This window comes from Vanellus vanellus, assembly GCF_965231255.1.
Source record: "Vanellus vanellus genome assembly, chromosome: 4".
In the NCBI taxonomy this organism is placed as follows: Eukaryota; Metazoa; Chordata; class Aves; order Charadriiformes; family Charadriidae; genus Vanellus; species Vanellus vanellus.
In genome coordinates, this window is record NC_138909.1 from 32,233,763 (window position 1) to 32,260,720 (window position 26,958).

Consider the following 26,958-nt stretch of genomic DNA (forward strand, 5'->3'; position numbering starts at 1 on the left):
TTTGAGCTCTGACAAGGAGATGCAAGCACAGGTTTTCTTCTCCAGCCAGTGATTACCACTGATGGAGGGGTGGGGGCCAGTTCACATACAAGAAAAGTGTTAGGTATTACATGAGCCCATTCCCATTTTATTGAACTGCCAATGTTTTGGGGTTTCCCCCCCACCCCACACCTCTGTGTATTAAGAGAGGACTTGAAGAGGACAGGAACTCAGGCTGCCAGCCAGGATGCAAAGCTGCCTGCTCTCCAACCACTCCTGCTTCCTTTGCTAGGTTGACCGTGTCCCCGATCACTATCGACAGGGCATTCGATCAAGCCATGAATCTGGACAATCAGTCCCTCGCAAAGAACTAGTACAGCGTCCCCTGAGGGTTGAATATACTCCGCTTGTCAGAATACATATTTTGGGAGATGCCTTTTCATTCGTGAATAATCGCCAACAAGCCACCCTGGACACTAAGCAGAGAACACTCTCATTTGGTCTGAACTCAAAACACTGTGATTTGATGAGGAGCTGCAGAAAGCCGACAGGAAACAAGAAAATTTACTGTACCCAAGACGTCTGATGTTTAAAGCTTTACAAGCCTTCCATTTCCTTATCGGTCTAATAAAAGCAAGCCCAACCCAACTTCCACAAGCTTTCTGGTTTGTACGTCTCCACTGTTTTTTTTGTTTGCTTTTCTTTTTTTCATTTTTTCCCCTTCATCCTTTTAAAGGCATTAGGTAAAGAAAAATAGAACAGCACAGAAGGAATAGCTTAGATAAATAAGCAAGTTGGAGACAAGCAGTCCCATTAGTCTACCTCTCCACGTCTAGCACAACGCCAAGCTAAGTCTAGAACCACAAAGAGAAGAGGTAGAAATCACTGGCAAGGGAGTCTCACCCTCACTCCAAAAAAATCCAACAATTTTGGCCTCTTACTTCACAGGAAAGAAAGGAAAGTTTCATTTACTAGCTGCATTGGACTCAGAACAATGCCCGACTTGTCATGTACAAGATGTACATTAGAAAGAAAAAGCTTTAATAGCAGATGTACTATAAACTTTGAGATTGAGCTGTTCTGTCTGGCAGAGGGAGCTTTTGCAAAGCAAAGCTGCTTTTTTTTTTTTTTTTTTTTTTTTTACGGATTCTGAACAAATATGTTCTATAGCTGGAGTTTCAACAAGGTGATACCGCCTTTTTTAACAACAAAAAACCATTTCTATTTATGTCTGCATTTTTCATATTTACAGCATTATGCCTTTGCTCTACAGAATTCCTTTTTAAAAATCTCAAATGCCATTAATGCCAATGCAACATCACACTTAACGGGGACACTTTGATTACCTTCTCCGCAGGTTTAATAAATTTTGGGTGTAAGAATATCTAAAGATGATCCGATTGCATTCATAAACACCAAAGCTTGACAAACAGGGAGTTTTACCCTCCTGAAATTGATACACTTTACATTAATCCATGGTTAGCATCGAACCCACTATTCAAGCCTCCAAAAGAACTATGAAATAATTAATACAGAATAAAAGTTTCTGTTGCCTTCCCATGGTAAGTACTTCACATTGTTCAATCACTTGTCAGAGAAAGAACTAGACACCACATTAAGTCATCCCTTAATATAGACCGGGGTAAGCCAAACTTCTTTCATATCCAGTTAACATGCAAACCATTTGACCTTTCCAAAAGGACTACTAAAGACCTGGCAAGATCCACTTTTTAGCCTACGGGACTTGACACAAGGCATTACATTTTCCTTCAGGGCTTTGTTACAGGCCCAGCTGACAGCAATTGCGAGACTTCATACTTGCAAATACTTTCACCTATCAGATGCAATTTTCTCTTGCTTGTACTTTTACTAAGCTTAACTGTTTAAGCTGAAGTTTCTAATGCAAGACATTTCTAACTTGAAACGAGGTAGGAACTGTAATAATCCATACTAGAAAAATACTATGGACTATTCCAGTTGAAATTTTCTGGCCCACATTAAAAGAAAACACCACCAGTCTCTTAAGGAATGCATGGCATCTTCCTCTTTGAGTGGAGACTCAACACTTGGTACATCTTGAAGCTTGATAGTATATAGGCAGAACGGTCACCCAGGTGTCACAGAATTATTTATTTCATTCCAAGTTTTCCGGACTGTAAAACACTAAGGACTACTGTTTTCCCTGTTAAGTAAAAATAAGGGACTGACAGAAGAAGTCTCTTCGTGCTCTGCGGCTGCTAACTATGCTTTACACAAAAACTACGGAGCATATTCCATTAGCGCAGCACTTACTCATCTGCTTTGAGGGGTGTGCATCACGATGCAGTCTTCAATTTGTAACATGCTATTTTGTCCCCCTGCTACCTCTCTCCTTGGGTCAGCGTACACAAGAGACTATGTGATGGGAACTGCACTGGTGTCTCAACGTGACGAAAGACGAAAAGCTACTGTGTGGGGGACACCATCCCATTAGCTGACAGCGTCGAAAGGTGGGTGATGAATGAAACAGAGAAATGGAAAAAGAGGGTGGGAATACCCCTGTGCAGTGTTATGCAAGTCATTTAAATGAGACATTTTACAGCCTGTCCAGTAAGAGCGGCCTTCATTCCCCAACCTGAAACCTTAGGTCTGCTCTGCAGAAGTGCTCAAGCGGCCACAGGCCCATCCAGCTGGCTGGCGCTTGAGTAGCGGTCAGTCACAGAGTAGAACCGCCCCTCCTCACAGCTATCCCAAACCTAACAGCATCATGGCTTTGTTTCTCTCTTCCTCCGTTGCATCTTCCTCCGTTGCATCTTCCTCCGTTGCATCTTCCTCCGTTGCATCTTCCTCCGTTGCATCTTCCTCCGTTGCATCTTCCTCCGTTGCATCTTCCTCCGTTGCATCTTCCTCCGTTGCATCTTCCTCCGTTGCATCTTCCTCCGTTGCATCTTCCTCCGTTGCATCTTCCTCCGTTGCATCTTCCTCCGTTGCATCTTCCTCCGTTGCATCTTCCTCCGTTGCATCTTCCTCCGTTGCATCTTCCTCCGTTGCATCTTCCTCCGTTGCATCTTCCTCCGTTGCATCTTCCTCCGTTGCATCTTCCTCCGTTGCATCTTCCTCCGTTGCATCTTCCTCCGTTGCATCTTCCTCCGTTGCATCTTCCTCCGTTGCATCTTCCTCCGTTGCATCTTCCTCCGTTGCATCTTCCTCCGTTGCATCTTCCTCCGTTGCATCTTCCTCCGTTGCATCTTCCTCCGTTGCATCTTCCTCCGTTGCATCTTCCTCCGTTGCATCTTCCTCCGTTGCATCTTCCTCCGTTGCATCTTCCTCCGTTGCATCTTCCTCCGTTGCATCTTCCTCCGTTGCATCTTCCTCCGTTGCATCTTCCTCCGTTGCATCTTCCTCCGTTGCATCTTCCTCCGTTGCATCTTCCTCCGTTGCATCTTCCTCCGTTGCATCTTCCTCCTTTTCTCTGAACTTCATTTCCATGTGTACCTCGTTTTAATCAAGTCATTAGAGAGGCTGCTCTTCATATAAACATAGCACAAGCTCCTTTCACCTACTTTTTTCCCCCTCCCTCTTAAGAAGATGAGGCTGAATTCCCACAGCACAGCATTACCAGCATGATCACGCTCCTGAAGAAAACCCTTTCAAGAACAGTTCCTGGAAGCAAACTTGTCCGAGAACACCACCATAATCCTAATCTAGACCAGTATAACCCACAATCACCCACGGACATGCTGACAGCAGTAGCTCTTCTGCATTTAAACCAGGCTAGCGCAGCTAGTGACACTCAATCTCTTACCCATCAGCTCTGTCTTCACCATCACACATCAGAGCAGCAGGACAGGATAAACTCCTTAGTACAAGCAACGCTTTAAGTCAATATGGTCACTGAAGCTACTTGCACCTCAAAGGACTCTGTGCCCAAAGTTCATAGCCTTTTTCTTCCACCCGTGTCAACTCGCCTTAAGAAAAGATAGTACCTCTCTCCGCAAATTCCGCTTGAAGAGCTCTTAAGGAAAGGGAATCTTTTGTCATTTTTTCCCTACTTCTACCACCCTGAAGACCGGAGTCAAAGCCTCCTGTCATACCAGCCTCAGCAGTGGCCTCCTTTCCTTCTGTCACTATGCTTGTAACAGCCACTTATGGAAGCAAGCGTACTTCTAGTTCTCATATTTGTTCAAACAAACCTCAGCCTCAATATTTTTTTTTTCTTTCTGAACATTGGCAGGAGGAATATCATCACCTTTCCCATATTTCCACTGCTTTAGGAGTGCGAGAGACAGTTTTCTCTCACACTTTCCCTTATATTGATAACATATGAAATCTATTCTTAAAAAGTCAAAACAAATGAAAAAAGGCCAACAATGTTATCTCCTGGCTCCATACCAAAGCCAAACAAACAAACCTTTCAACACCATGTCTCTTCTCACAATGCCTTCTGATAGCCATCAGCCAATGAATAATGAGAAAAACAGTTACGCTAAAAATAGCATCTCCAAACGGTGGGGAAGTCAACAGAAGTTGTCAGGCCTCCAGGGCCAGATACTCGCAAAGAAAACATGCCTAATTTTTTTGCAGTTACTATTCAATAAATTGTCCTGCTTTTTGGCCTCTGGAAGGACTGCCAATTTTGCGTCTGCTCTGAACGTCTAATCAGAGTTTATTTTTTCACTACATCTGTCTTTGAGAAGCGGACACTGCAAACAGATACTTTAGTTTTTCCATCATGAAATATTTAGCTTGTACTCGTCATACTGTAACTAAACTGTCATTTATAAGGGGAAAAAGAGTTACCAGCATTTTTAATGTAAAAAGAATATGTTCGCACATCACATCAGATATCCCTCAGCTACAAGCTCATTGGTTCCTTTTTCCCCTCCAGTACAGCCAGGTTCACTTTTGGGGGAATGACATCAGTAGAGGAACTATTTTAAAATAAGTTAGCTTCCTACTTGGTCTGAGGAGGTTGTCTGACAAATAAGGTCATGAACAGATGAGATGCAGACGCTTTTCTTCCTCCTCTCCTCCCCCATGCCCTCCCTACTTCCCAACCCCACTCCAGTGATGGTCTGTCTTGCTTTAAACCGCATAGCAGAATAGACGAGGGAAGGGAAACAAACGGTATGAGGAAATGTGGCCCTTTTCCCGATTTTCTGCACAAAGAGGTTAAACAGTGGTGGGAGAAGAGGCAATCGGGGAAATTACATCTGTACCAACTGATCTCTCTTTCCGTCTTCAAGTTGAAGAGAGGAGCTCTCTAAAGGAGGATGCTGCTTGCAGGCAACTACGCAAACTAACCAGCACACTTCAGACTTTCCAAAAACTCGCTCATATTAAACCACTTGAGCAGCTGGGAGCTTTAAAATCATCCATATTCCACTCGGTTCCCAAAGAAAAGCCTCCACTCTTCCAGGCCCCGGTGCGGAGAGGATACAGACTTTGGCACTGGGAGCTCATTTGTCATTCTCAGTTACTATTTTATTTCTTTTTCTTCAGTAAACCACATCTTGTAAACAGAATTAAACAGAACGGAGTAACACTTCTTGCATTATGCCTTGGCTAATCCCGTCCATTCCGTAAGCACTGATAGCTCGTGCAGAAGCGCAGCATTTATTGCCCTCGGAGCGGGATCAGCAGGTGAGCGCTGTAACCTCTGCCAGAGGCTCCGACCCTGGGCCAGGAACCTGCGGTAGCGGAGCACATCTTCAGCTGTATTTTGTACAAACCATCCCAACTCGGTAGCAAAGCAAACCAGCCCAGCAATGCCAGCAGCTGCCAGTTCGGGCTTAGCTAGTAGCTCTCAGTAGCTTCCAGGATGAAGCATAAAGTTACCGACACAATTACCACTGGCCAGGCCAGCAGTTGCTCTAGTGTTTCTCTCCTGTTTCACGTGCCTGCTTGAAAGACCATTTCCCCAGTCCTCCACTGCAGTAACTTATTTCATACTTACACAAAACTGGATTTTACTGGAAATGACACATACGGCTTAATAAAATAGTTGATGCAAACACAAGGGGAAGAGGCTCAGCCAGACTCTAGTCAATCAAAGCCGACATGCTCTAGGTCCATTCCAAGCATCATTTTCCTTTATTCTCTTCTCATTAACATTCTTTTCACAGACGTTAACGACTTTACAATACCTTGCTTCCAAACATTAAGGCGGCCAAAGGCCAAACCATTGAATAAGCAAACACTGTGCAAAACCGATCATACATGCTCCATCCACGTGGACAACTTGTATGTACCTGGGCAGGAAGGAGATCCGGAGAGCAGAGGAGACAACTCCTCTGATAGTGACCTCCCAATACCAGTGTGAAGAATGTCAGTACGCTCACGTGGGATGAACGCTGAGCAGCTGATGTGCTGCACATGCGTTCCCTACTTCATCCCAAGGTGGGCTGCTCTTACACTACAGCCTGGGTGTACCGCTTGCTGACAGATTCATCATCACCAGCCTTCCATCAACTATAAGCTTGCAACAAGAACACAGAAAAACATACTTGAAACAGCCGAAATAATGAAAACTGAAAAACTGCAAAAAGAAGGGGCTGTTTCTAAGGGGACAGGGGTGTGTGTGTGTTTGTTCTGGTTTTTTTGTTTGTTTGGTTTTGTTTTTGTTTTTTAAGAGGCAAAGTGACCACAGAAGCAAGAAGCAGCTGCAGGGGGACACTGAAAAAAGTTACAGTAGAGAAAACCAGCTGTCAGTCAGGTCAAGGATTTCAAGGTGACCATTTAATTCTGATAGGAGGAGAAAGGCAAATAGCGAAACATCATCTGAAGGAAGATGGCTGGAGTTACCACCAGGATCGAACAAAAAAGTAACTTTTAAATACAAGAAAATGCCCTATGTGTTTGCATTAGGTGGGAGGGTATATTGCACAAAGGCTACATTACTGTTCAAACTATAGTTTCACTTCAGTATTTCCTTGTTTCTAGTGGTAAACAGCGCCATAAAACAATCAAGCACTGTTTAGAGACTGCACCACAAAATTTTTCATAGGCTACATGCATTTCAAGCATACATTTAGAACAAATACCTAAACCTCTCACAGGTCATCACAACATAACGAAGACATCATCAATACCAAACACTATTTATTTCAATCTGCCGAGGACAGCAGTTTTGACAATTCTAATGCTACAGTCATGCTTACTGAACTTACTCTGATTATGTTAATTAAGCATTGGGAACTAACCAACTCCCAAAAGGCAAAGCAAATATAACGTTAATTCAACCTCTAAACAAGTGTGTATTGTTTTAAAAGCTACTGTCTCGCACATAAACAACACAAACCACATTGTAGATATCATTAACCCCAAATTCTGTAAATGCAATATTTAGCATGCCCAAAAGCCACTCCAGGAATCCTGCCTAGCAGTGCGTTTGGATTACTTTATCTCCAAAACTACATTTCTTTATTCTAATTCAGCAGAATAAACAAACTCTTGTGCAAACAAATCTAGAAGGCAAAGATCTATTGAGTGTAATCCAATGTTATTCCCAAACTAGACATACCCCTAGCATCAGTAGGATGTATCCAAGACTACAGTTCTATACGGATATCACCAACAGCAGATCCCTTATTATTGGAAATCATGATTAAAACCAAAATAATCCAGCTGCGATTATTTTGGTCCAGTAGTCTTTTTTTACCCAGCTGGTCTTTAGCAGAACATCCTGCAACTTCGACATAATATTTTGCTCGGAAATAATTGAGAAACAAGGAGGACCCATGATGTAATTCTTGTGGTGTAGCCAACACTCAAGAGCATTGGGACAATGCCTCCCAAATCTACCAGGTGGAGATGGAGATGCCTGTTAAGTAGCTGCCTTTTCAGTGGTCTGCACTGATTCAGAAACAATCAATTGACTCCCATGAAGACAATCGCATTATGGGAAACATCATTTCACATTACTAAATATATTACAGATAGACGGACAGACATTAAGCTTTTTCTTCTAGAGGGAAGAAGTCTCAATCTTAGTAATTTCCTACAATAGCTACATTACAGCTACCAGAACATAATTAACCTCTCATCTCAATAAGTTGTTGTTATCTGCACTAACTTTCCATTTTTCAGTTTTGAATCACAGCACAGGTCTTGAAGGAATAAGGAGAACTGTCACTTCTTCAATTAATGTAAAATGCCATGAGGAAAAAGTAAGAACAGCAACTCGGAATAATCTAAGTTTGCACACCTCGGCTCCAGTAATTTCTGCCTTCTTCACTACCGGCTAACTGGTCAGAGTTTGCAATCTCTTGTGATGCAAGTACCACTACGGAATAAACTACCTGGAAGCCTGACAGTAGTTAGATGTGGTGGCGCAAGCCACCTTAACACTTGGCTGTTGATAAAAGATGTATATCTACCACCTCAGCCCACCCTCAGCATCCCCAACATCACATATATTACTTATCGTGAAACGTGTACAGCTGCGTAAGGATACATAGCAACTGTAAAGCAGTAAGAGAGCTGTATTAAGTGACTGACGTAACCGCGCAGTAACTATTGCTACTGGTTATTAAGTTGCAACTGGTCTACAATACACCAGCTTATCAAACATCGAGTGCTACTGCTACCCCTGCATTAATGTTAACCTGTTGCACCTCAGCTGACATTAAGAATTTCAAGCGAAGAACACAAACCAGGCTCATTTTACCTTACAGAGGCAACAAGGAATACGCCTATTTAAACTGTATTTGGTACAGAGCCAAATGACTTACTAAAAACTTTCTCCAAGGAACCATACGAGATCTTAATTTGTTCAAATCACTAGTAAAAAGAGGTTAGCTTTTCAGATAAACAGCTTTAGAAACCAGTGTATTTTCTGTGCTTCATAAACTGTACTTTATTTGAACTTAATTTCAAGGAGTTTAAACTAAAGCAGGAAATTAGCCCTCAGCAGCGCAGCCAGATTCACCCTCAGCATCTAGGGGACAAATTAGAAACAAAAGAAAACCAAAAACGTCCTCCTTGCCAAAGAACACAATTCTGCTGCCTCATTACTGTTTTGCTAAAATAATTTAATTAGCGGTCTTCAGATACAGGAAGGCATTTATGCTTCATCAGGAAAAGAAGGGCTGGGGGTGGGGGGGTGAATGGTACATGCTGTTCCAGCATACCAGGAACATGGCATTGAATTCTTCCAGCTATCGAGCCAAAGCTGGATTGGCATACCAGAACTAAGCACTTTTTTGATCCAAAGAGGGGGGGGGGGGGGGAAGAGCACACCAGGCAGTCTAATATTTGCATACTCTTTAACTGCACGTAAGAAGAAACAGTTCAGCTGAGGAGCAGCGCTGAGGTATAATAGGTAAATTGGAGATTGTGCTTCCCCCTGCCACGCACAAATTAGAAGTCCTAAAACCACTCTGGTCCCCATCTTTCATTACATTCTGCTCTTGCGGGCGCTGACATTTGTCACTAGGGAGTCCCATAAATAAAGCTTATATACGTGGCTATTTAAGCCCATTCCCCTAGGCTACTCTGTGCCACAGTGCATTTAATTCCTGCAATAAAGTAGCAGTCTAGGCTAATTTCAGCATGTGTTTCCTCTCTAGAAACTTTTAGATGGGAATCCTGCTTAAAGCGGGGCTGCGCTCTACATCTCCAGGACAGCAGAGGCTCCTACAAGAAAGTACTCCCTTTCCCCAAAACTGGTCGTTTACTATGGTTTACTGCCTACAGCATTTAATTGCTCGTCAGAACCCTGCACAAGTACCCCAGGCAGGCAAGAGCCTAGGCTTTTGCAAATCCTTGTCATAAGAGCACTTTTACCATCAAAGCAGAAGAGCGCTATCCACATCCCCAGTTCAAGTTTCTCATTAGCATCAGAGTGATCAGCTACTGAACAAGAAACCGAATTACAGTTTGTCTTGGAAATCCCCAGAGTTTGGGAATAAACTGCTTCTCAACCCCTTTTCGGCTCAGATACCAGCTGTTTTCAACTGTACACAGGCATTTCTACAGCTCTCCAGTCCATTTTAGCTGTATAAAAATAATTTTGCAGAGCCGAACTGTATTTTTTACTTCACCAGCACAATCCACAGGTAAATAGGATAAGGCAAGTCTAAATGAACTGGCAGAGTTTGAATCGCTAGTTGAGATTAGCTAAAAATATTGCCATGATGCATAAACCCAAATAGAAACCTGCTCCCTCTCCCAGGGCAGTATCAATTCTGCAGTCCCAACAGGTGTAAAAAATAATTCATCTTTGTCACTAAACTATATGAATATGCAGGAGGGGGAGGAGAGCTGTTGACAGAGAAAGTGCCGTTTGTACATAAATGCTTCCACTCTGCAAGTCAAATTTAAAGGTGCTGGGGTACAGAGCCATCAGAAGCCAGTTTCTTCACTCTGAGATTTCCAACGATCCTATAAATTCAATACTGCAAAGTTTGTCCCTATATTCTATACGTAAGTGCTTCAGCCATCCGAGGAAGGCTTTGAAACTCGGCCCACACTGAAAGAAAAATCTTCCCTTAAAACATGGTTTCAAAGTAAGAAACTACCCAGATAGTGCCCGGGTACAAAGATCACATTTGTTTTGACTTAGTTCCTCACACACTTTGAACAGCAGTTCAGAGCACATACTCTATAAACTGCTCGTGAGAAAGTGGCACGTTCACTCAGGCACATATTGATGAACGGCTATTTACAACTACCATTCATTTAAGTGCCTTTTTATTGTAAATAGTGGGATTTGCAAGAACAGACACCAGAAGACCCTCAAGCTGCTACGAGCTGCTGAATAAACAAGGGCAACAGGAGTGATTTTTCCCCCCGCTGTCTCCCATTTGAACTGCAGGGGCTCAGCCCCGCGCAGAAAATGGCCTGTTTCCTGCCAGCCTCCAATCTCTGCATCTCTCTTTTCTGGGTGGGAGCAGGGATGGGAATTCAAGGGTGGGTTCTTTTGTTTGTCGCATAAATAAATGCAGATAAAACAACCACTTCAAATGAACACGTCCTTCCTAAGATAATTTTGTCGGACCCTTCAGACAATAAAGAAGATTTATTTTCCCAGCTCGCCGCTCCCCCCTCCCCCCCCCAACCCGCAAACAGCCCTCCGTGCCACAGGGCAAGATGAGCCCCAGCATCTGTAATTAATGGCTTTGCATACTTATTTCTGAAGGTTGCAGGCCGGCCACAGCATAACAGATAGCCACACGCAGGCAAAGAGGCGAATGCACTTACCCGAGAGATAGCCAGGGGCATGTTGAAATCCTTGCCCCCTTGAAGTCTGAAACCCCAAGGAGCCGGGCCGACCAAAGACACGCTGTAGTTGCTCATGATGTTTAGTATTCAAGGATCAAATCCAAAGAACTGATGCCTGTGGAAGAGGATTAGAGCTTCAAATTAAAGATGACAAAAACAAAAGTCACTGTCTACCATTCTGAAAGCTTTCTTTCTTTGGCTGTGTTCCCCTGCATAGTAGAAAGACAGCCACAAAACCCACACCAGGTCCGTCATTACTTGTGCTTTTATTCCTCACCTGCTTTCCTCCAAAGCTAAGGAACAAGCATAACTAGGGAACTGGTAACATGGATCTGGGACTTTGAGAACTTCTGGTGCTGAGATGTTTGGCAGCTACTTCTTACTAACAAAGTACTATGTGGGGGAAAAAGAAAAAAAAACACCCAACATGAAAGTTCATCTTAAAAAAAAAAAAAAAAAAAAATCAATGTTGAGACAAGCATGAATTCATAGTATCCCTTAAATCCAAGTATGGAAGAAATTAGCACTACTGGCACATTCATATCAAACAAAATGAGTGTCATATGCTGCCATGTCATCAGCTCACAGCTTGTTTCTAAACACATTATGTCTTGACAGCTTCAAAACGATGTCAAAACATCACAACTTTGAAATTAATCACAGGAAAATAAAATCCTTGCCACTTTCTTATTTTTATAGCATAGCTTCACATTGGTAGAACAATGCTACAGACAAATCCGATATTAAAACCAACCCTCAAATGAAAGCTGTGAACTACAGCGCAATACCCATGGCCACAACTTAACGCTGAGGCAGCAAAACCCAAGCATCTCTCTCCCCTCCCCGCAAACGTGGGCAACAAATTACCTTTAAAAGGCAACAGAAGCACTCAATTGCCGTTCAGCGTCAAAGATAAGGGCTTCAGTTTCCCCTCAGATAAGTAACGTTACAATGACACCTTAGGTAGTGGATCCCGTCTATTTTTGTATGGTTGAAGCCAGGCAGGAGCACACCAGGGCGGGCTGGTGTAAGACTACACCGGGGCACAGCCAGATTCCATACTCGTAAAGGGACATTTAAGGTGGACCTTCAGTCAAGCAGAAGCAAGCTGGCTGCCAACCCCACCAAGCTCCTCAAAGCCCGGTTTTACCTGTTCATACGCCGCTGGGTGGGTGCGTGCGTGTGGGTGCGATTTTTTTGGAGGTGGTGGGTTTTCGAAAACTCAGCCCAGTATTGCGGACCTCCAGAGCGGGGCTGTCCCACAGCCCCTGTAGGCGTAGGGAAGGACATTTAATGTCACCCCTTGAGAAAGCCATCAGTAACACACACATTTCTGGGTTCACCTCCCAGAGCCACGCAGATCTGCTGCTCAGACCTGTTTCTAAATCAAACGGCAAATTTTTTTCACACTGACGGCCACTCAGGTAACCAGAACGGGGCTGGTGGCACTGGGCAGAACAGGATATATATTAGGAAGCAAAGTTGGGAGCTGGTAACGGAGGTGCCTGGGTAGTCCCTGACGTGCCCCTGCCTGTTAGCACCCAGCAAAGGGGCAGCTCTGACCCCAGGCACTGACTCAACCCACCCTTAAAAGTCTCAACAAGCACCAATATGCAGATGGGGAAACGCTGAGCTTTCCTGTGGCTGACAAGAAAAAACAAAACAAAACACAAAAAGCCTCCACCAAGCTTGAGTTGGGACTCTTAGGAGACTCGCTCACCACTAAAGAGACAACTGCAACTCCTTTAATTGCTCTGTGCACTGAATTCCTTAGAAAAAGAGGATTTTAATGAGTCACAGATTTCTTTCCATACAAGTTCTTGTCATTCCCTCTAAATGAAATCCACCGCAGTGACAGGTCACTATAAATTAGAAAATTAGAGACTGCAGAAAAACAAACCACATCTAGCAACCGGCACACACGCAGTTCATCGGCACAGGCAGACAGCTTTACCTCTCGGTTAAAACTGAAGCACTCGTGTAGCGCCTTTCTAAAAAATAAATAAATAACAGCTAGTTCTCACAACAGAGCTAGGAAAAGATCAAGTTATATCAGAAAAGGAGACTGTGTTTTTTCATTTGTAGCAACTACAAACAGGAGGGAAGAGACTGCACGCCGAAATGCCGTGCATCACTCTCGGCATCACTCATCTTTCCTTCCTCACCCTCTCCGTTCCGCCGGCTCTGCATCTCCAGGCTCACAGATACGCCAGGCGGGACTGGCACACAAAGGACATCTCTTCAGAGTTTAACTTAACCGATTTCTTAAAATATGCCAGAGCAACGTCTAAGAGAAAGCATCGCAACCCACCAACCCCGCTTCGTGGGGGCAACGTTGCGCAAACCAACCAGCTCAGGCTGAAAATTGTGCAACTTTCACTCGGCCCATCAAACACTCGGCGGCTCTACTTCGGGAAGGGGGAATTTCAAACCCCAGGCAGAAGCGCTCGCAGAGCCCCAGGGACCAAGGGGGGACGGGGTGGGGGGCCTCCAGCCCCCCGGGAAGGGTGGCTGTGCCCGGGGTGGGGGGTGGGAAGAGCCCGCACAGGCCCCCCTACCCCCCCTCGCTCCCTTTGCCCAACTCCCCCACCGAAACCCTCCAAGCGCCCCGGGAGGAGGACCCCCACGGCTACCGCGGGCTGGGGGACCTGGCAGCCCCGCAGAGGACTGGGGGTCGCTCCCGGGCGCCCCCACAGCCCCAGCGAGTCCCACCCTGCAGCCCCACGGGTGTCACGAAGCGTGGGCAGCACGGCACACCCCAGAGCCCCGCGCCCGGGCAGCCCCACGGGCACCCCAGCGCGCTCGGCGCCCACAGGTGCCCCACAGCCGCGGGACGAGGCGCCCCCACGGGCGCCCCGAGCGCGCTGCCCCCCGCGGACACGCGGGGCACGACCGGCAGCCCCGGCTCACGGCAAACCCCACACCCCTCTTCAAAAAAAAAAAAAAAATTAAAATTAAAAAGAAAACGAATTAAAATAAGCACCGCGAAGCTTTAAAAACATGGTCCAACCTGCTGAATTTTTGCTCCCCACTCACCCACCCACTCCCCCACTCACTCACCCCGGCAGCGCGGCGCGGTGCAGGGCGCGGAGAGGAGAGGACACCCGCGGCGCGTCTGGGCGGCCCCGGCCCCGTCCCACCGATCTTGTTTTCACTTCCGCCTCCCGCCGCCGCCGCCGCCGCTCCTCCCCCGGCCCGGCCCGGCCCGGCCCTGCCCTGCCCGGCACCGGCGGGACGGGGCGGTGCGGAGAGCGCGGCGCAGGGGCTGCGAAACCGCTAAAACACCGTTGCCGGGCGGTCCCCGTTTTATTAATTTATTTAATTATATATATATATTTTTTTTAATAGAGAAATGCACGCCCACCACCACCTTTTTTCTTTGCTTTACAGCGAAATCATCAAGGCGCACCTGTGAAAGGCGAGGACGGGCGAGCGGGCAAGGGGTGCCGGGTCTCCGTGTGCTGCTGCCCCCCCGTCCCCAGCCTGCGGGAAGGGGATGCTGTTGCTGATGGAGGGGGGGAGGCAAAGGGTCCGTGCCCCCCCCCCCCCCCCCCCCCCAGGCGGTCCCCGCTGTGTCAGACGTACCGCCTCTCCCATGCAGCCCCCCCCGCGGGGCGGGACACGCGGCAAACGGGGAGAGCGTTCGGGGTGCGTTTAAGGCGCCGCGACGGGAGGACCGGGCGGTCCGTGCTCGGTACACCGCAGTCGGGAGCAGCAGCGGGGCAGGAGGGCCGTTCAGGCTAAAAGGCGGCGCCGGGCGCAAGAACAAACGGCTGGAAAGCGGCCAGGAATAAATTCGGCTCGGAAATTAGTAGGGGTCCGCCAGTGAGGAGTGGAGGGAGGTTTCTGGCACAGCTTCGCCGTGGGAGTGGATGCGAGAAATCAAACTGGTTCTCAGGTGATGCTCGATCAGATTATGTTAGAGGATACGCTTACCTGCGAGCAGAGCAATTATTTAACACAGAGACTATCATAGAACCATAGAACGGTTTAGGTTGGAAGGGACCTTGAAGATCACCTAGTTCCAAAGCTCTGCCATGGGCAGGGACACCTCCCACTTAGACCAGGTTGCTCAAAGCCCCATCCAGCCTGGCCTTGAATGCCTCATCCACAACTTCTCTGGGCAACCTGTTCCAGTGCCTCACCACCCTCAGAGTGAAAAATGTCTTCCTGCTATCTAATCTAAATCAGTTTGACGGTCCACAAGCTTGCTGTGTCCAAAGCAGGACAGACCCTCTGGGAGAGTGCCCTGCTGAGCTTCACAGAGCTGGGCACCACTGCTGCCGCCTCGCCGGAGGCAGGGACAGGGCGAAGATGAAGCCATAGTGATTCCGTTTCACCTGCAGCTGCACCGCACTGCCAGGTGAGGCTTGAGGTTCATAACCGTCATACTTCATGTGCATTAAAAGTCATTACGAATAAAGGTAGCTGTGAAAGAAAAGTGCATCTAACGAACAGTACCACCAGCTCTACGACTCAAAGGATTTCAATCCCCTCTTCAGGCGTCAATTTACCGTGAAAAAAGAGTGCAGAAGAAAGCTTGAAATTCTTATCACCAGCTGACACAACACACAGTCTGTATCATGGATGGCCCTGCCTAGCCCCTCTGTCCCCATTTAGGAGGAGGATAGCACCATCCCTCGCTTTGGTTGTCACCTGCACAGGCCCCGAGTTTGGCCCAGCTGTGCCCGTGCCCACACAGGCTCCGCCGAGCGGGAGCCCCCAGGCTGGAGGTGACGCTGGGGTAGGGTGTGCATGTAGCTGGGGCCAGCCCAGTTCTGTGAGTACGAGCTACTTGAACTTTAATAGGGGTATTTTAACATGGTCCTGCTGAGCTGTGTGTCTTGTCAGCTGCTGCGACTAGGCCAAATACATCTCAAAACGCATCTCGAAAATTAAAGCATCTAAACCCCACGCTAATGCAGCCGAACTGCTCTTTCAGAAATCTTTCTTTACTCTGCTCTTTTCCTATTAAGTGTCTCTAATCAGGCAAAACTGAAAATCCCCATCACACACACAGACTCTCTCACATGATTATAATTCATGGAGGTAAAAATTCCCCAACACAGGGATTTCTCATTGTGTCACAAGGCCCTTAGGTCACTCCCATGCTGTTTTATTTGTTACAGCAGAAAAGGCTCCAGGACCCCACTCCTCAACATGACTCACGTGACATCTCCAAGGTCAGCATGTCCCTGCACTGACTGACTGGGTAGCCATCTGCTCGCAGCTCACCGGAGCGTGCAGCCTGTGGTCTTCGCCTGGGATACTGGCTAGCCGCATTAGTGAAAAACATCGTTTTCCACTCCAGTTCTTGAAAAGCTAAAGGCTTTTCTTGATGGAGGAGCAGCTTGCCCGAGCTATCTGCAGATGCAGCGTCACAGGACCACGTTACATTCATTCATCGGGGCTAAAGGAGAACTTGGGGAGAGACTTTCACTGGTAGGCGTTGCAGTAAGTCTGGCCCTTGGCAGGACTGCGTGCCACCATACCCACCCACTGCACCCAGGCCAGTGCCACTCCCAGCCCAACGCTGGCAGGCTCCTCTCCAAGTCCGTCATCGCTTCTCTACGGCGTGACCGGTTTGTGACAAAACGAATCTGTTTTTCCTTTGCCTCCAGAGACAGGGTACAGAAATTAGAGGCAACTCGCTAGTTGGAGGTCTCTCCAGTCTTGGTCACTTTTCAGATATTCTCCTCTTTGAGAAAAAGCTTTTCATTAGAGCTGAATAGTGAAATAAGAGATAGCAAGTTGAGCAAGAAACCTCAGCAGCAGCCAGAACTGTGGCCTGCCTGTTCTTCCTACTGCCACCGTACTTTAAACAGAGCTTGCATTTTTCCCTCTGAGCAAGGAAGGAAGAAGTCTGGAAATTAATTAAATGCAGTAGTCTGCGAGCCATGCAGATACAGCCTATCTCAAAATTACTCGGGCATTTAAGTCTTGTTTAAATGCTAATGAAATGCCTTAGGTGCCAGATAATGGGCACCGCACAGCTCTGACAGCCAATATCACCTGCGGTCCTGACGTACAAAAAGGCACTCGTAAAATGGAAAAAGCAGCCCATAAATTATGAACAGACTAACAATGCACAGTAAAATGATTCCCAATTAAGCAGCAGTTAATCTAACAGTAGCTTTCTGTGTGCTAAGGCACGGAACTACCAGCTGTGCTTTTGCTGCACTGCTACTTTCACTTTTGCTTTTCTCCCAGAGCTAAAGCTAATGCAAAAGATTTACAGCCAGCATCTAGCTGGGAGTTCAGCATAAAGTAAGCCTCTCTTACAGGAGGTTAATGCGAATATCATCTATAGCCTCACAGCTTATTTCCAGTTCCAAGATAGCTCTCAGGCCAAACAACAAAATTAATTAGATATGTTCTGAGTGTTTCTGAGAAGGGGGGGGCTGCAGTCAGATTTTGCCAGCTACGGAGGGCAAGCTGTTGGGCTCTGGTCATGGTGAAGCCCAAACTGCCTCAAACTGGTACCACAGAAGCACTTGTATTTTTCTGTTTGTTGGGTGTTTTGTGGTTTGTTTGTGTTTTTTTTTTTTTTTTCTTTTTCCTATCCCTGGTTTGGAAAGATACCCAGTGCTGAATTACATCCTCTCTCACACATCCTGTCCACCACAGTAACTCCAGTTAGCCTGAGGACTTCCTCGCATGGAGCCGCTGGCGGAGCAGAGGGGCACGGCGTGGCTGGCCAGCGGGTCAGGATGCGGCCAGCTGGGCAGCTACACCCACCCAATTCACTTCAGGTCGACTTTGTCAGCCAAAAAAAAACCCCACGGTCAAGTACACGCTTACTTGTCACCTCCTTTTTTCTCCTCTTAGAGCCCTGAGTCTTCCTTCAGCTGGGCTGACCATCTTCACTTTTCATCAGCCCGTTTTTCCACCGGGCACGTTTTCTTGCATTACTGCTTCTGTAGCTGTCGTCTTCTCTGCCTGCAGTTCACTCACCATGCCAGTGGTCAGGACAGTTTTTAAGCCTGCAGCTCTCGTCAGATGGAAACGTTAACGGCATCGGTCTTCCCACTTCAAACGGTTAGCCATCAAAGCTCTTAATTTTAGAAATACATTTACAGTCTTTTTTTATATCCTAAGCTCTTCTTTATTTCAGTTTATTGAGCCTTCTTTATTTTTTCTTTACTGGTGCTTTTCTTTTTAAAGGAAAAACAATATTTACTAATAAAATACTCCTTATTTATGATGACCCCCAGAAACTTGGTAAATTGTGTAAACAAAGGAAATAAGTGTATGTTATTACTGGACTCCTTTGTAGTGAGTGAGCGGACGCATCCGGAGCCCGGTCATTCATGGAGAAGCTGTAAGCTGGGCAAATCTGGTTTATTCCCTCCTTCTCAGGTAAAAAAAAGGAGGACCACCTATCTGGAGGCCATGGCCCGTGCTACAGGTTAAACATTTCCTCCCCTGTGAGTCCAAATCGATGAAACGACAACTAAATCTTTTCATGTCGGGGAACACGAGAAGCCTTTTGAGGAACTCCAGGTTACTTACTTATCGTGTTAAACATGGCCTGTTTTAAGGACTGAAACCAATCAGAAGCTTCTGAGTGCATCGCAGCCTGGACAACTTCACCCTCAGCCCCGCTGTGAAGCATTAGCCTCATTTTACAGATGGTGACCAGAGGCAATAAACATTTATACATGCGAGGAATCAACTGTCAGATAAAGAATTGAAACCAGTTCTTCCAAATTCCTGCACAGCTCCCAACTACCGCATTACCTACCCCAGGCTGACATAGCCCTTCAACCACAGTGGTGCACGGGAAGAAAAAATAAAGAGAAAAATAAATCAGACTTCATATTTAACCATTCTTGACAGAGACAAGCGCATGTTACGGGAGTAACGCCTCCAGTCATCTGTGCTCTTACCTTTTGAATCGTGCTGCCTGCTTAAATTTCCTTTTTGCTACCGGCAGGGAATGGTTAATGCAGAAAACCGTGGCTTGGTGTGGCTTAATAACAAGTCATCAGCTTGCTGAGTGATGTCTCTCAGCTACGTTTGACATACACCACGGAACACCAATTAAAGCAGGGTTTGGCAGGTCAACAGCCCAACTTTCGGAGTGATCCTTGGAGTTATTTATATTCATTAATGTCATGGGAGAAGAGGTGCAGCTTCGCCTATAATCTTTTATGTAATATATTGCCGTAGCGAGGGAGGGAGCGGGTGCAAGCTGTGGCACGAAGAGCGCTTTGCCTGGCAGGTCGGGAGCAGCCCTGGCACACGAGTTCGGATAGACATGGCGGGAGGGGAGCAGGCAGCTCCTCCGCGTTATTCCTACCGGCACCACTAATTCACACAAGCACGGCTAATTCACACAGCCTCGTCACAAGACAGGTCCGTTCTGCAGCTCAGGCAGAGGCGCTTGGTGGATGCCCTTCAGGGCTCGGCCACCAGGACACCCTCCCCCCCCCATGTCACCTTCACCAAGTTGAGTCACTTCAGCCAGTTCACGTAACTGAACTGATACAAAAATCAGTGTATTCCAAACTAGTGAAATTCCAGTGCATCCACACGCCTAACAATACATTTACAAACATAAAAGAAAAAAAAAATTAACATATCTTTCCTGTTGCGTTAACTGACCTTTGGATTTTGTAACTATTTGGGTAAATCCATACAAAAACCTCTGCATGCAGAGAAACAACTGTTGACCTTTGTAACCACCTCTAAAGTTGTATTTCTCTAGGAAAAAAAAAATAATAATAATGAAACCAACCATGAGAGCAGTAAGAACTGAGAACATGTCAAGGAGATCTTATTTTAGCCGCTGCCCACAAAAAATATGAAAGCAGCTAATAGCTATTCCCACAGTAAATGAAATACAGCTAATCTTTACTGACAGAGGAGAAGGGAGAGAAAAAAAAATCCCGCCAGAGAAGCTCATATTTATATATTTTAAGAATTTGGACCAAATTTACATATACCAGTGGCATATTTATGTGCGAATTATGTTACAGTGATTTATATCCCTCTTGCTGTTTGTGAAAACGCTGGTTCCTTGTTGGTTTTGCAAGGCTGCTGCCACATAGACCTGGGTGTCACCAGCAGTAGAATGAACTTCACGCTGGGCCAATATTTTTGGCTGAAACACCGTATGTAAATCAAGAAGAACAGGAGGGACAGAAGGGACCGTAGGCACCTACGAGCATCCTGCATCTCTAGCTGGCAGTCAGGAATTGTCACCTCTCTATGCGCTCCCCGGGTGGATCCAGGAGTCACACAAACGTGAAGTGTCACCAAGCCCAAGCCTTTCCGTCCCAAGGTGCTATAGCGTTTCTTCCCAATCAAATTTGTATCTTAAAAGCGCTTGCGCTTTCCTGGTCCCATTTCTTCCCATCGGAAGGCTGTCCTTGCCTCTGCTTGTTTTAATGGCCAGCAACTTGCATCTTATTTCCAGACTAAGTTTAGTCACAGACAAGTTTAAATAGTTCTTCTCCCTCCCCGCTGTTTCCCTCCCAGATATTTTTAGATGGAAACCATATCCCCTGTCAACCTTCATTTTCCTGGGCTGAACAAGTCGAACTTGCCTTGCCTCCATTTGTAAGGGAAGATTGTGGCACTCCTGGTGATCTCAGTAGCCTTCCTTTCCACCTGTTCCGATTTGTATTTTCCTTGGACATGAGACATCAAAATCATAAATAGTGTCCTGAGGACACCTTACTGATATCATCTTCTGTAATGGATTTAGTGTTTCCATTGGAAACATCTTGTTTCACATGTCCCAGAATGACATTTCCTTCTTCTCTAAAGGAAATCGTATCGGTGCTCCAGAGGTACCAGAGTTGACCTGTTGATTCATTTTTTTCTACTTTTCTTCCATTTTCAGCTCACTGATAAGTAATCTCCAGATGTGTGCTTTTCTCATATATGCTTCTGAATTTATCTTCATTGCATTTTTGTTCTTCCCATAACATTTTTTTAGATCTTCCTCCCTCCTGATAGGGCCTCCCAACTTTTTGTCATCCACAAATGTCATCAGCAAACTTGTAGGCTTTGTGCCTAGTTTACTGTTGAAAACATTAAGCAGGAATGATTCCAAGACCTTTTCGTTTTATAACCATGTATTTATATAACTATATATACGTACGTATATAAACTCCATTAAATACCTTTCTGCCTGGTACTTTTTGTTGCAGCATTACCTGCTGCAGTCTTCCTGCTCACCTTGCATAAAAACGATGGCCTTCAGCAGCATAAGGATTGGAGCAGGACCTCAGATGCTGTCCTAAAGCCCAGACAAATGGGATCTGACACATTCCTTTTGTTTATAATCGCAGCGATGAAGAAAGCTGTGAGGTTAGTCTGACGCGAGCTGCCCTTGGTGAGTCCAAGAAGCCGCGCTGGGAGGAAAGCACAAAAGTGCTGCAAGAAGTGTTTGTAGTGATATTTAGACCAGACCCTGCAGGAGTCAAAGGCCACTCAGAGGTCTGAGCGAAGAAGGAAACAGAGAGAGACGGTATTAAAATACACAGAAGTTTCACGATGTCTCAGATACAAAACGTTATCGTGCCAATGTTGGCAAGGCGGCAGAAGCAGAGAACTCAGCAGCGTCAACAGCAGTTTGTTTCAAAACGGGCCAGGGACCAAAAGAAAGGTAGGGAAAACAGTATTTTAGGCTTGGTTTAGGTTTGTTAAAACAAGGGCAAAAAATTCTCTTACGCAGATTAAGGAAAGAGGAAAGGAAAGAGAAAGCTGTTGTTGAGCGGCAAATATCTCACAGCCATGCTTCGTATCAGCGAGGGGGTGGCCCAAAGCGGATGAATCAAAACTGTGGATGTCTGGGCTGTTCTCTAAGAGCTTATTTACTATACCCACCTACGGAAGAACATATAACCCAGTTCATGTGGAGGATGGACAATATATAAACAACCGCGAGGGAAGCAGGACCTAATGCAATTGGCTTTATGTGCCGCCTTGTGCAATCCGCAGCATCTGTGCAGCTACAGGTGGGACATGTAGTCAGATTAATCAATCCAGGGATAAAGAGGAGCTGACAGTACTTTGGAGGAGCGTGAAGTGCCTGCCATGGATTAGCCGGGCACAGGCCTGCGCTTTCCTTCTCTTCCTATGAGGACAACCCTCCAGAGCACAGCGATACAATCCCCTCATTCTCTAAGCTTCCATATTAAAGAAAATATGACAGTGACAGGAGGGTGGCATCAATCATCTTTGGCACGGCGTGCGTGTCAAATGCATGACCCAGGTTGCACAGCGGTAGCTGCGGTGTCTGTGCTACATGATAGAAACATATATTAGAGACTAATTAAACAACGGCTAGAAAGCTGGTGGACAAAAAGAAAAAAAAAAGTGAAAACGGGAGGGGGGAGAGCGGAAAGTTTTAGCCACCAGCCATTGCCTCTAAACTCATTTCTAAAAACACAAAAGCAGAAAGCCGGTAAGAAATGTTGATACCGGCAGAAAACTTTCAGCAAACGAAGGGCCGTGGCGGTGCCCGATGTAAAACTGAAGCCTCCGGAGCGCCGGGACTGACTCAGCCAGCCTTGTCCTAATGCTACTGCTCGGCTCCACCATCAGCTTGACTGTGGCTTCAAAGCCTATTAAAATCAAGTAGAAACTTTCTGCAGCGCTAAGGTTAAAATTGGCACTGGGCTTTGTCTCGCATTTCGCCTCTTCCCCAGCCCTGTAGCCCGATACCCCTCGTTAGCCCGCCCAGGATGGTTTCTGTCCCTCTCTCTGGAGAACATTTGTCACCCGGGACCGCTCCAGCCCCTGCTTATTTCACGGAGAAGGAATTTTGGCAGTAATTAGCTGCAGTGAGTTTCTGGACCTCCAGCCTGTTTGTTTGACCTCTGGAAATAGGTGGCTAATTCAAGGACAATGGGAGCTGTCGTGTTACCTGTTTCCAGCATGAAATCAATCAGCGGAGAGCAGGGGTGAAGTCAGCCTTTCTGTTTTGATAAGAGGGTGGCCAAAGATCTCTGGAATGAGAGGCACTCCAGCAGCCACCCGGGCGCAGGGACGCCTGCTATTTATACACCCGGGGGCAGGGCCGGGGAAAAAAAGCGGTTCCTCTGCTCCCATTTTATTTTCATTTGCCTGAAACTGAAGAGGAAGGGGGGCAGCTTTTATCACCCAGAAGCATGCGTGGCCAATGTTCTTTTTTTTTTTCCCCCCACCTTTTTGATTGAAAAAAAAAAAAAGTTATGTTATTATTATACGTATGTCTAAATATTGTTTCACCCTGCAAAACCACAATTGCTCTAAAGACAACCCTTTACAAAAAATTAAAAACACAATGAATCCCGTATCCCACGTGTAATGGTGCTGTACCTGATCTGTGTTCTGCACATCAGCAAAGAAGAAGACTACGCCACTCGGGAACCAGTTGCCTCAATGACGCGGAGGGATGGGGACAGCAAAGCGGAGCAGCTGAGAGAGACATGAGGCACGCACGGGTTCGGATTTTATGTGACAAAAGTCAAATTAACAGTGTTTCGTAGAGTTTAATTTGCATGCAGAACTATGTTTGAAACTCAATTATACACATATTTATGCTAAGCCTCATTGGAACCAGATCCAAGTCATCCCAAAGGTTGGGATTTGTCAAAGTGACCTGAGACATAACTTACACTCATTGCAGTGTTTTCTGCCTTGAGGAAGGGAGCGGTAGCACTTAATTTCATTTGAAAGTGCCCTTTTCCTGTCAACAGAGATAAGGCCCAAGAGAGTCACATCCAATTCTCCTGTGCTAAATATGACAGAAAAGAGTCTTTGGGAAAAGGAGCCCGGCACAAAACCCTAGGGAACACTAATTGTAAGCTTATTTTAAGCATCTTGCATGGTCTGAATAGTTTACAAGGCTGTTCCAGTTGCTGAGAAGTCAGAAGTCTCGGTAATAAAGACCCCTGGGAAACCGATCCAGCAGTTTTACAAGTTTACAGCGCTGCTGGAAAAGGGCCAGCGAGCTGGTCCCTGGAAATGAATGGAATATTTCTGTATTACCTCATATAGCTTGCAACACCGTAGCAGCCGAATAACTCGCAAGCGTTACTGCATTCACCGTTGCAGTATCTGAATAATCCCGGGAAGTGCAGGCGCAAGCGGCTATAAATATAGTTTCACCTCTCTTTTGTGGGCAGGGTTTCCACCGCCCCCAGCCTAGCAGGGAAAAACCTCCTTGAAAATCCTCCGTCCTCCGTGGGGCACGACCCAGACCCTGAGCGCGGAGCCTGGCCCTCCCCGAGGCAGGTTGCTCTCCCGTTCCCACCCCAGCCTGCTCCCAGGGCGGCTGGAGCAGGGCAGCAACGCTGACATAACCTCAATTCCTCTTTCTCAGTGGAATAGCCAATAGATTAATGACAATTTTCTGGAGAGACAGAGGCACATGCAAGAGTTACCAGATTAGCCTCCATGGGCTGCTTTCCCTTGTCCCACAAACCATGTGGACTAAAACACCATGAACCAAACTCATTGCAAAGGGCATTAGGAGCCATAGGAGCTTCTCATTCATCTATATAGCTTCGGCCTTCTCGTAGATTGTTGCCATTATGTTATTTTTAACACTAGCAGTCACTGGGTATATATATCTATGTTTTCAAACAAAAGCATGGCTCCAGCCCAGAGGCTTTTTTGCAAAACAATTTGCTGCTCCTTCCCCCTCCACCTCCTCTTTTCCTTCCCTCTCCACCCATAAAATTGACATCCAGATTCAGTTATCTCTGTTTAGCTGACAGGAAGGGCAGAGAAAAAAAAAAAAAAAGATGATAGATTTAAGAAAATAACACAACATGTATGCAGTACATACGTCCATAAAATATTTTAAGATGCCTTAAACCAAAATATGTCCTAGGAGCAGGCTAATTGGACTTATTTTGAAATAGCTGCTTTTAGAAGAAAAAGAAGATGAGAAGAGCCGATTGCAAAAAGAGAGAACAGAGTACATTTTCCATGCCTCACCAAAACTTTTGCAAATTTGCTTCCAACCAGCTCTATTAGCGGGAGGGAAAACAGCATGAGAAATTACTTTTTTCCTTCTTGCACAAATCAGAACTTGACTGCGGAGAACAATACGCCCCGTCCTGCAGCGCTAACCTTACAGCCTCGGGCACTCTGCTTGAAATGCCTCATAAAGCAAACAAATCCTTCTGGAGTGAACCACCTCCTTATCTATTCAGCGAGAAAGGAGGAGCTAAAGGATGAGCGATGGCAGGAAACCCGCGTTTCATTCCAGTGACGAATTTTGACCAGCCTTTCATTCCTGTCACTGGAGATACAAGAGGACCACAAAGACAGGGATGAATGTACACAGCTCCTTGTAAGGAGTGAAGCTCTCTTTTTGGCAACTAACCGTGTTTCCACTGTTGTTCAGTCATCAGGATTGCCAGACAGAGGGTGTGGGCTTATGTTTCTTCTTTTTTTGGGTCTGTCTAGCCAAACTTTTGCATAACTTCCCCCACCCCGCCTCGCTGATCTCTCTTCAACGATTTGGGCAGTCCGTCTGCACAACTTGCATGTTCTGGCTAACCTGATGAGTGATTTCCTAGGAAAATGGCTGTGTCAGGAATGCCTTAATCCCTGCGTAGGTGCTGATCCAAGGGATGGGGCAGGTCTCTGCATCGCCGGGGACAGCTCTCATCACCAGAGCCAGCTACTGGGGCTGAAGTGGCCTTGGGCAAGGTGGGCACGCCAAACCGCAACTACCAAGATTGTGGACATCCCTAGTGGGGGGGGATTGTAGTCAGTCGCTTGGGATGGTGTTAGCAAGGTCTGACTTAAGAGCAAATGTGTGGGGGGAAAAGGTGAGCTTAACAGCCATATACAGTTACTGCAAGCCCAGAAATATGCAGGACTGTAAAGAAGCTTTTTGTACGATGGAGGTAGATACAGGTGTGAATGAAAGACAGGACAAAATGAAGCATATTGGCTAAAAACAGGTGCTGTAGAACTCACTCCTAGCTCTCCTGGATAGAGGAGTCCCTTTGATCAACTACGGAAACGAAGTAGATTTTATCTCTGTACACTTCAGGAAAGCATCAGATCTAGGATTGCTTGGGAAGTTATTAAACAAACTGCAGGAAATGGGGATGCCTACAAAAAAAAAAAAAAAGGAAAGTTGGTAAGAAACTCCCAAATGGGAAATTTCAGAGAAATGCATGAGTCTCTATAACAGCATTGAGAAGGGACCCATGGGGCTGCAGGACAGCTTCGTGCAGAGGTACTCAGGGTAAGTTTTGAAACAGAAAGTATTACATATCCCATTGGCTGTGCTAATGCAAAAAATCTGTTTTCTTCTTTTTGATGATAAATATCTATGGGGGATATTCTTAACCAGAGAGAGGGTGGAAGAAATTAAGGCTGGGCGTTGGAAGCCTTGCAGCCATCAGAGGACTGAAATCCTGGAGCAAACTTCAGAGCAGCTGGGACAAGGCCACCTCACTGATTTTTCTGGATGGTGTTTGGTCTGTACGAGCTGAATAGAAAAGCAGTGAACAAGGCTGTGTAACACAACCTGGCTTGCTGTAGGAGAAATCAAATTTAAAGACAATTCATTGCGAGTCCTCCACGTGCTTGAATACAGGCAGATCCTCCTCTCACCCCCAGACAAAATTCTTGACCTAAGTGTAGTTTCTGAAACACCTTCAGTTTTCTCCAAATAAGAGCAGCCTGGCCTATCAAACTTCCTGCTACCTCCTCATTCTTAATCAGAAAGAAAAACTACTGAACGCGGCAAACAGTTTCGGCTGTTCGTTTCAGCCTGCACCTTTGGTGGTTGCTGGCTCAGCCTCTCCACGG

General features: G+C 46.1%; 1 protein-coding gene across 7 annotated transcripts in view; it reads right to left on the reverse strand.

Annotated features, from left to right (window-relative positions):
• PDLIM5 (PDZ and LIM domain 5) overlaps positions 1–14,330 on the reverse strand; it is a 130,470-nt gene extending 116,140 nt beyond the window's left edge. For 4 of the 7 annotated variants that reach the window (XM_082482209.1, XM_082482208.1, XM_082482207.1 and 1 more), the window contains exons 1-2: positions 12,049–12,154; positions 11,161–11,296 (exon numbers count right to left, since the gene is read on the reverse strand). In XM_082482209.1, the coding sequence (XP_082338335.1) occupies positions 11,161–11,256 (96 nt within the window). In that variant the 5' untranslated portion in view covers positions 11,257–11,296; positions 12,049–12,154. Of the gene's footprint in view, positions 1–11,160; positions 11,297–11,458; positions 11,542–11,935; positions 11,956–12,048; positions 12,155–14,241 lie in introns of those variants that run through there. The other 3 variants (XM_082482204.1, XM_082482206.1, XM_082482205.1) reach the window with 3 other exon arrangements.
• Between the last annotated feature and the right edge of the window lie 12,628 nt (positions 14,331–26,958).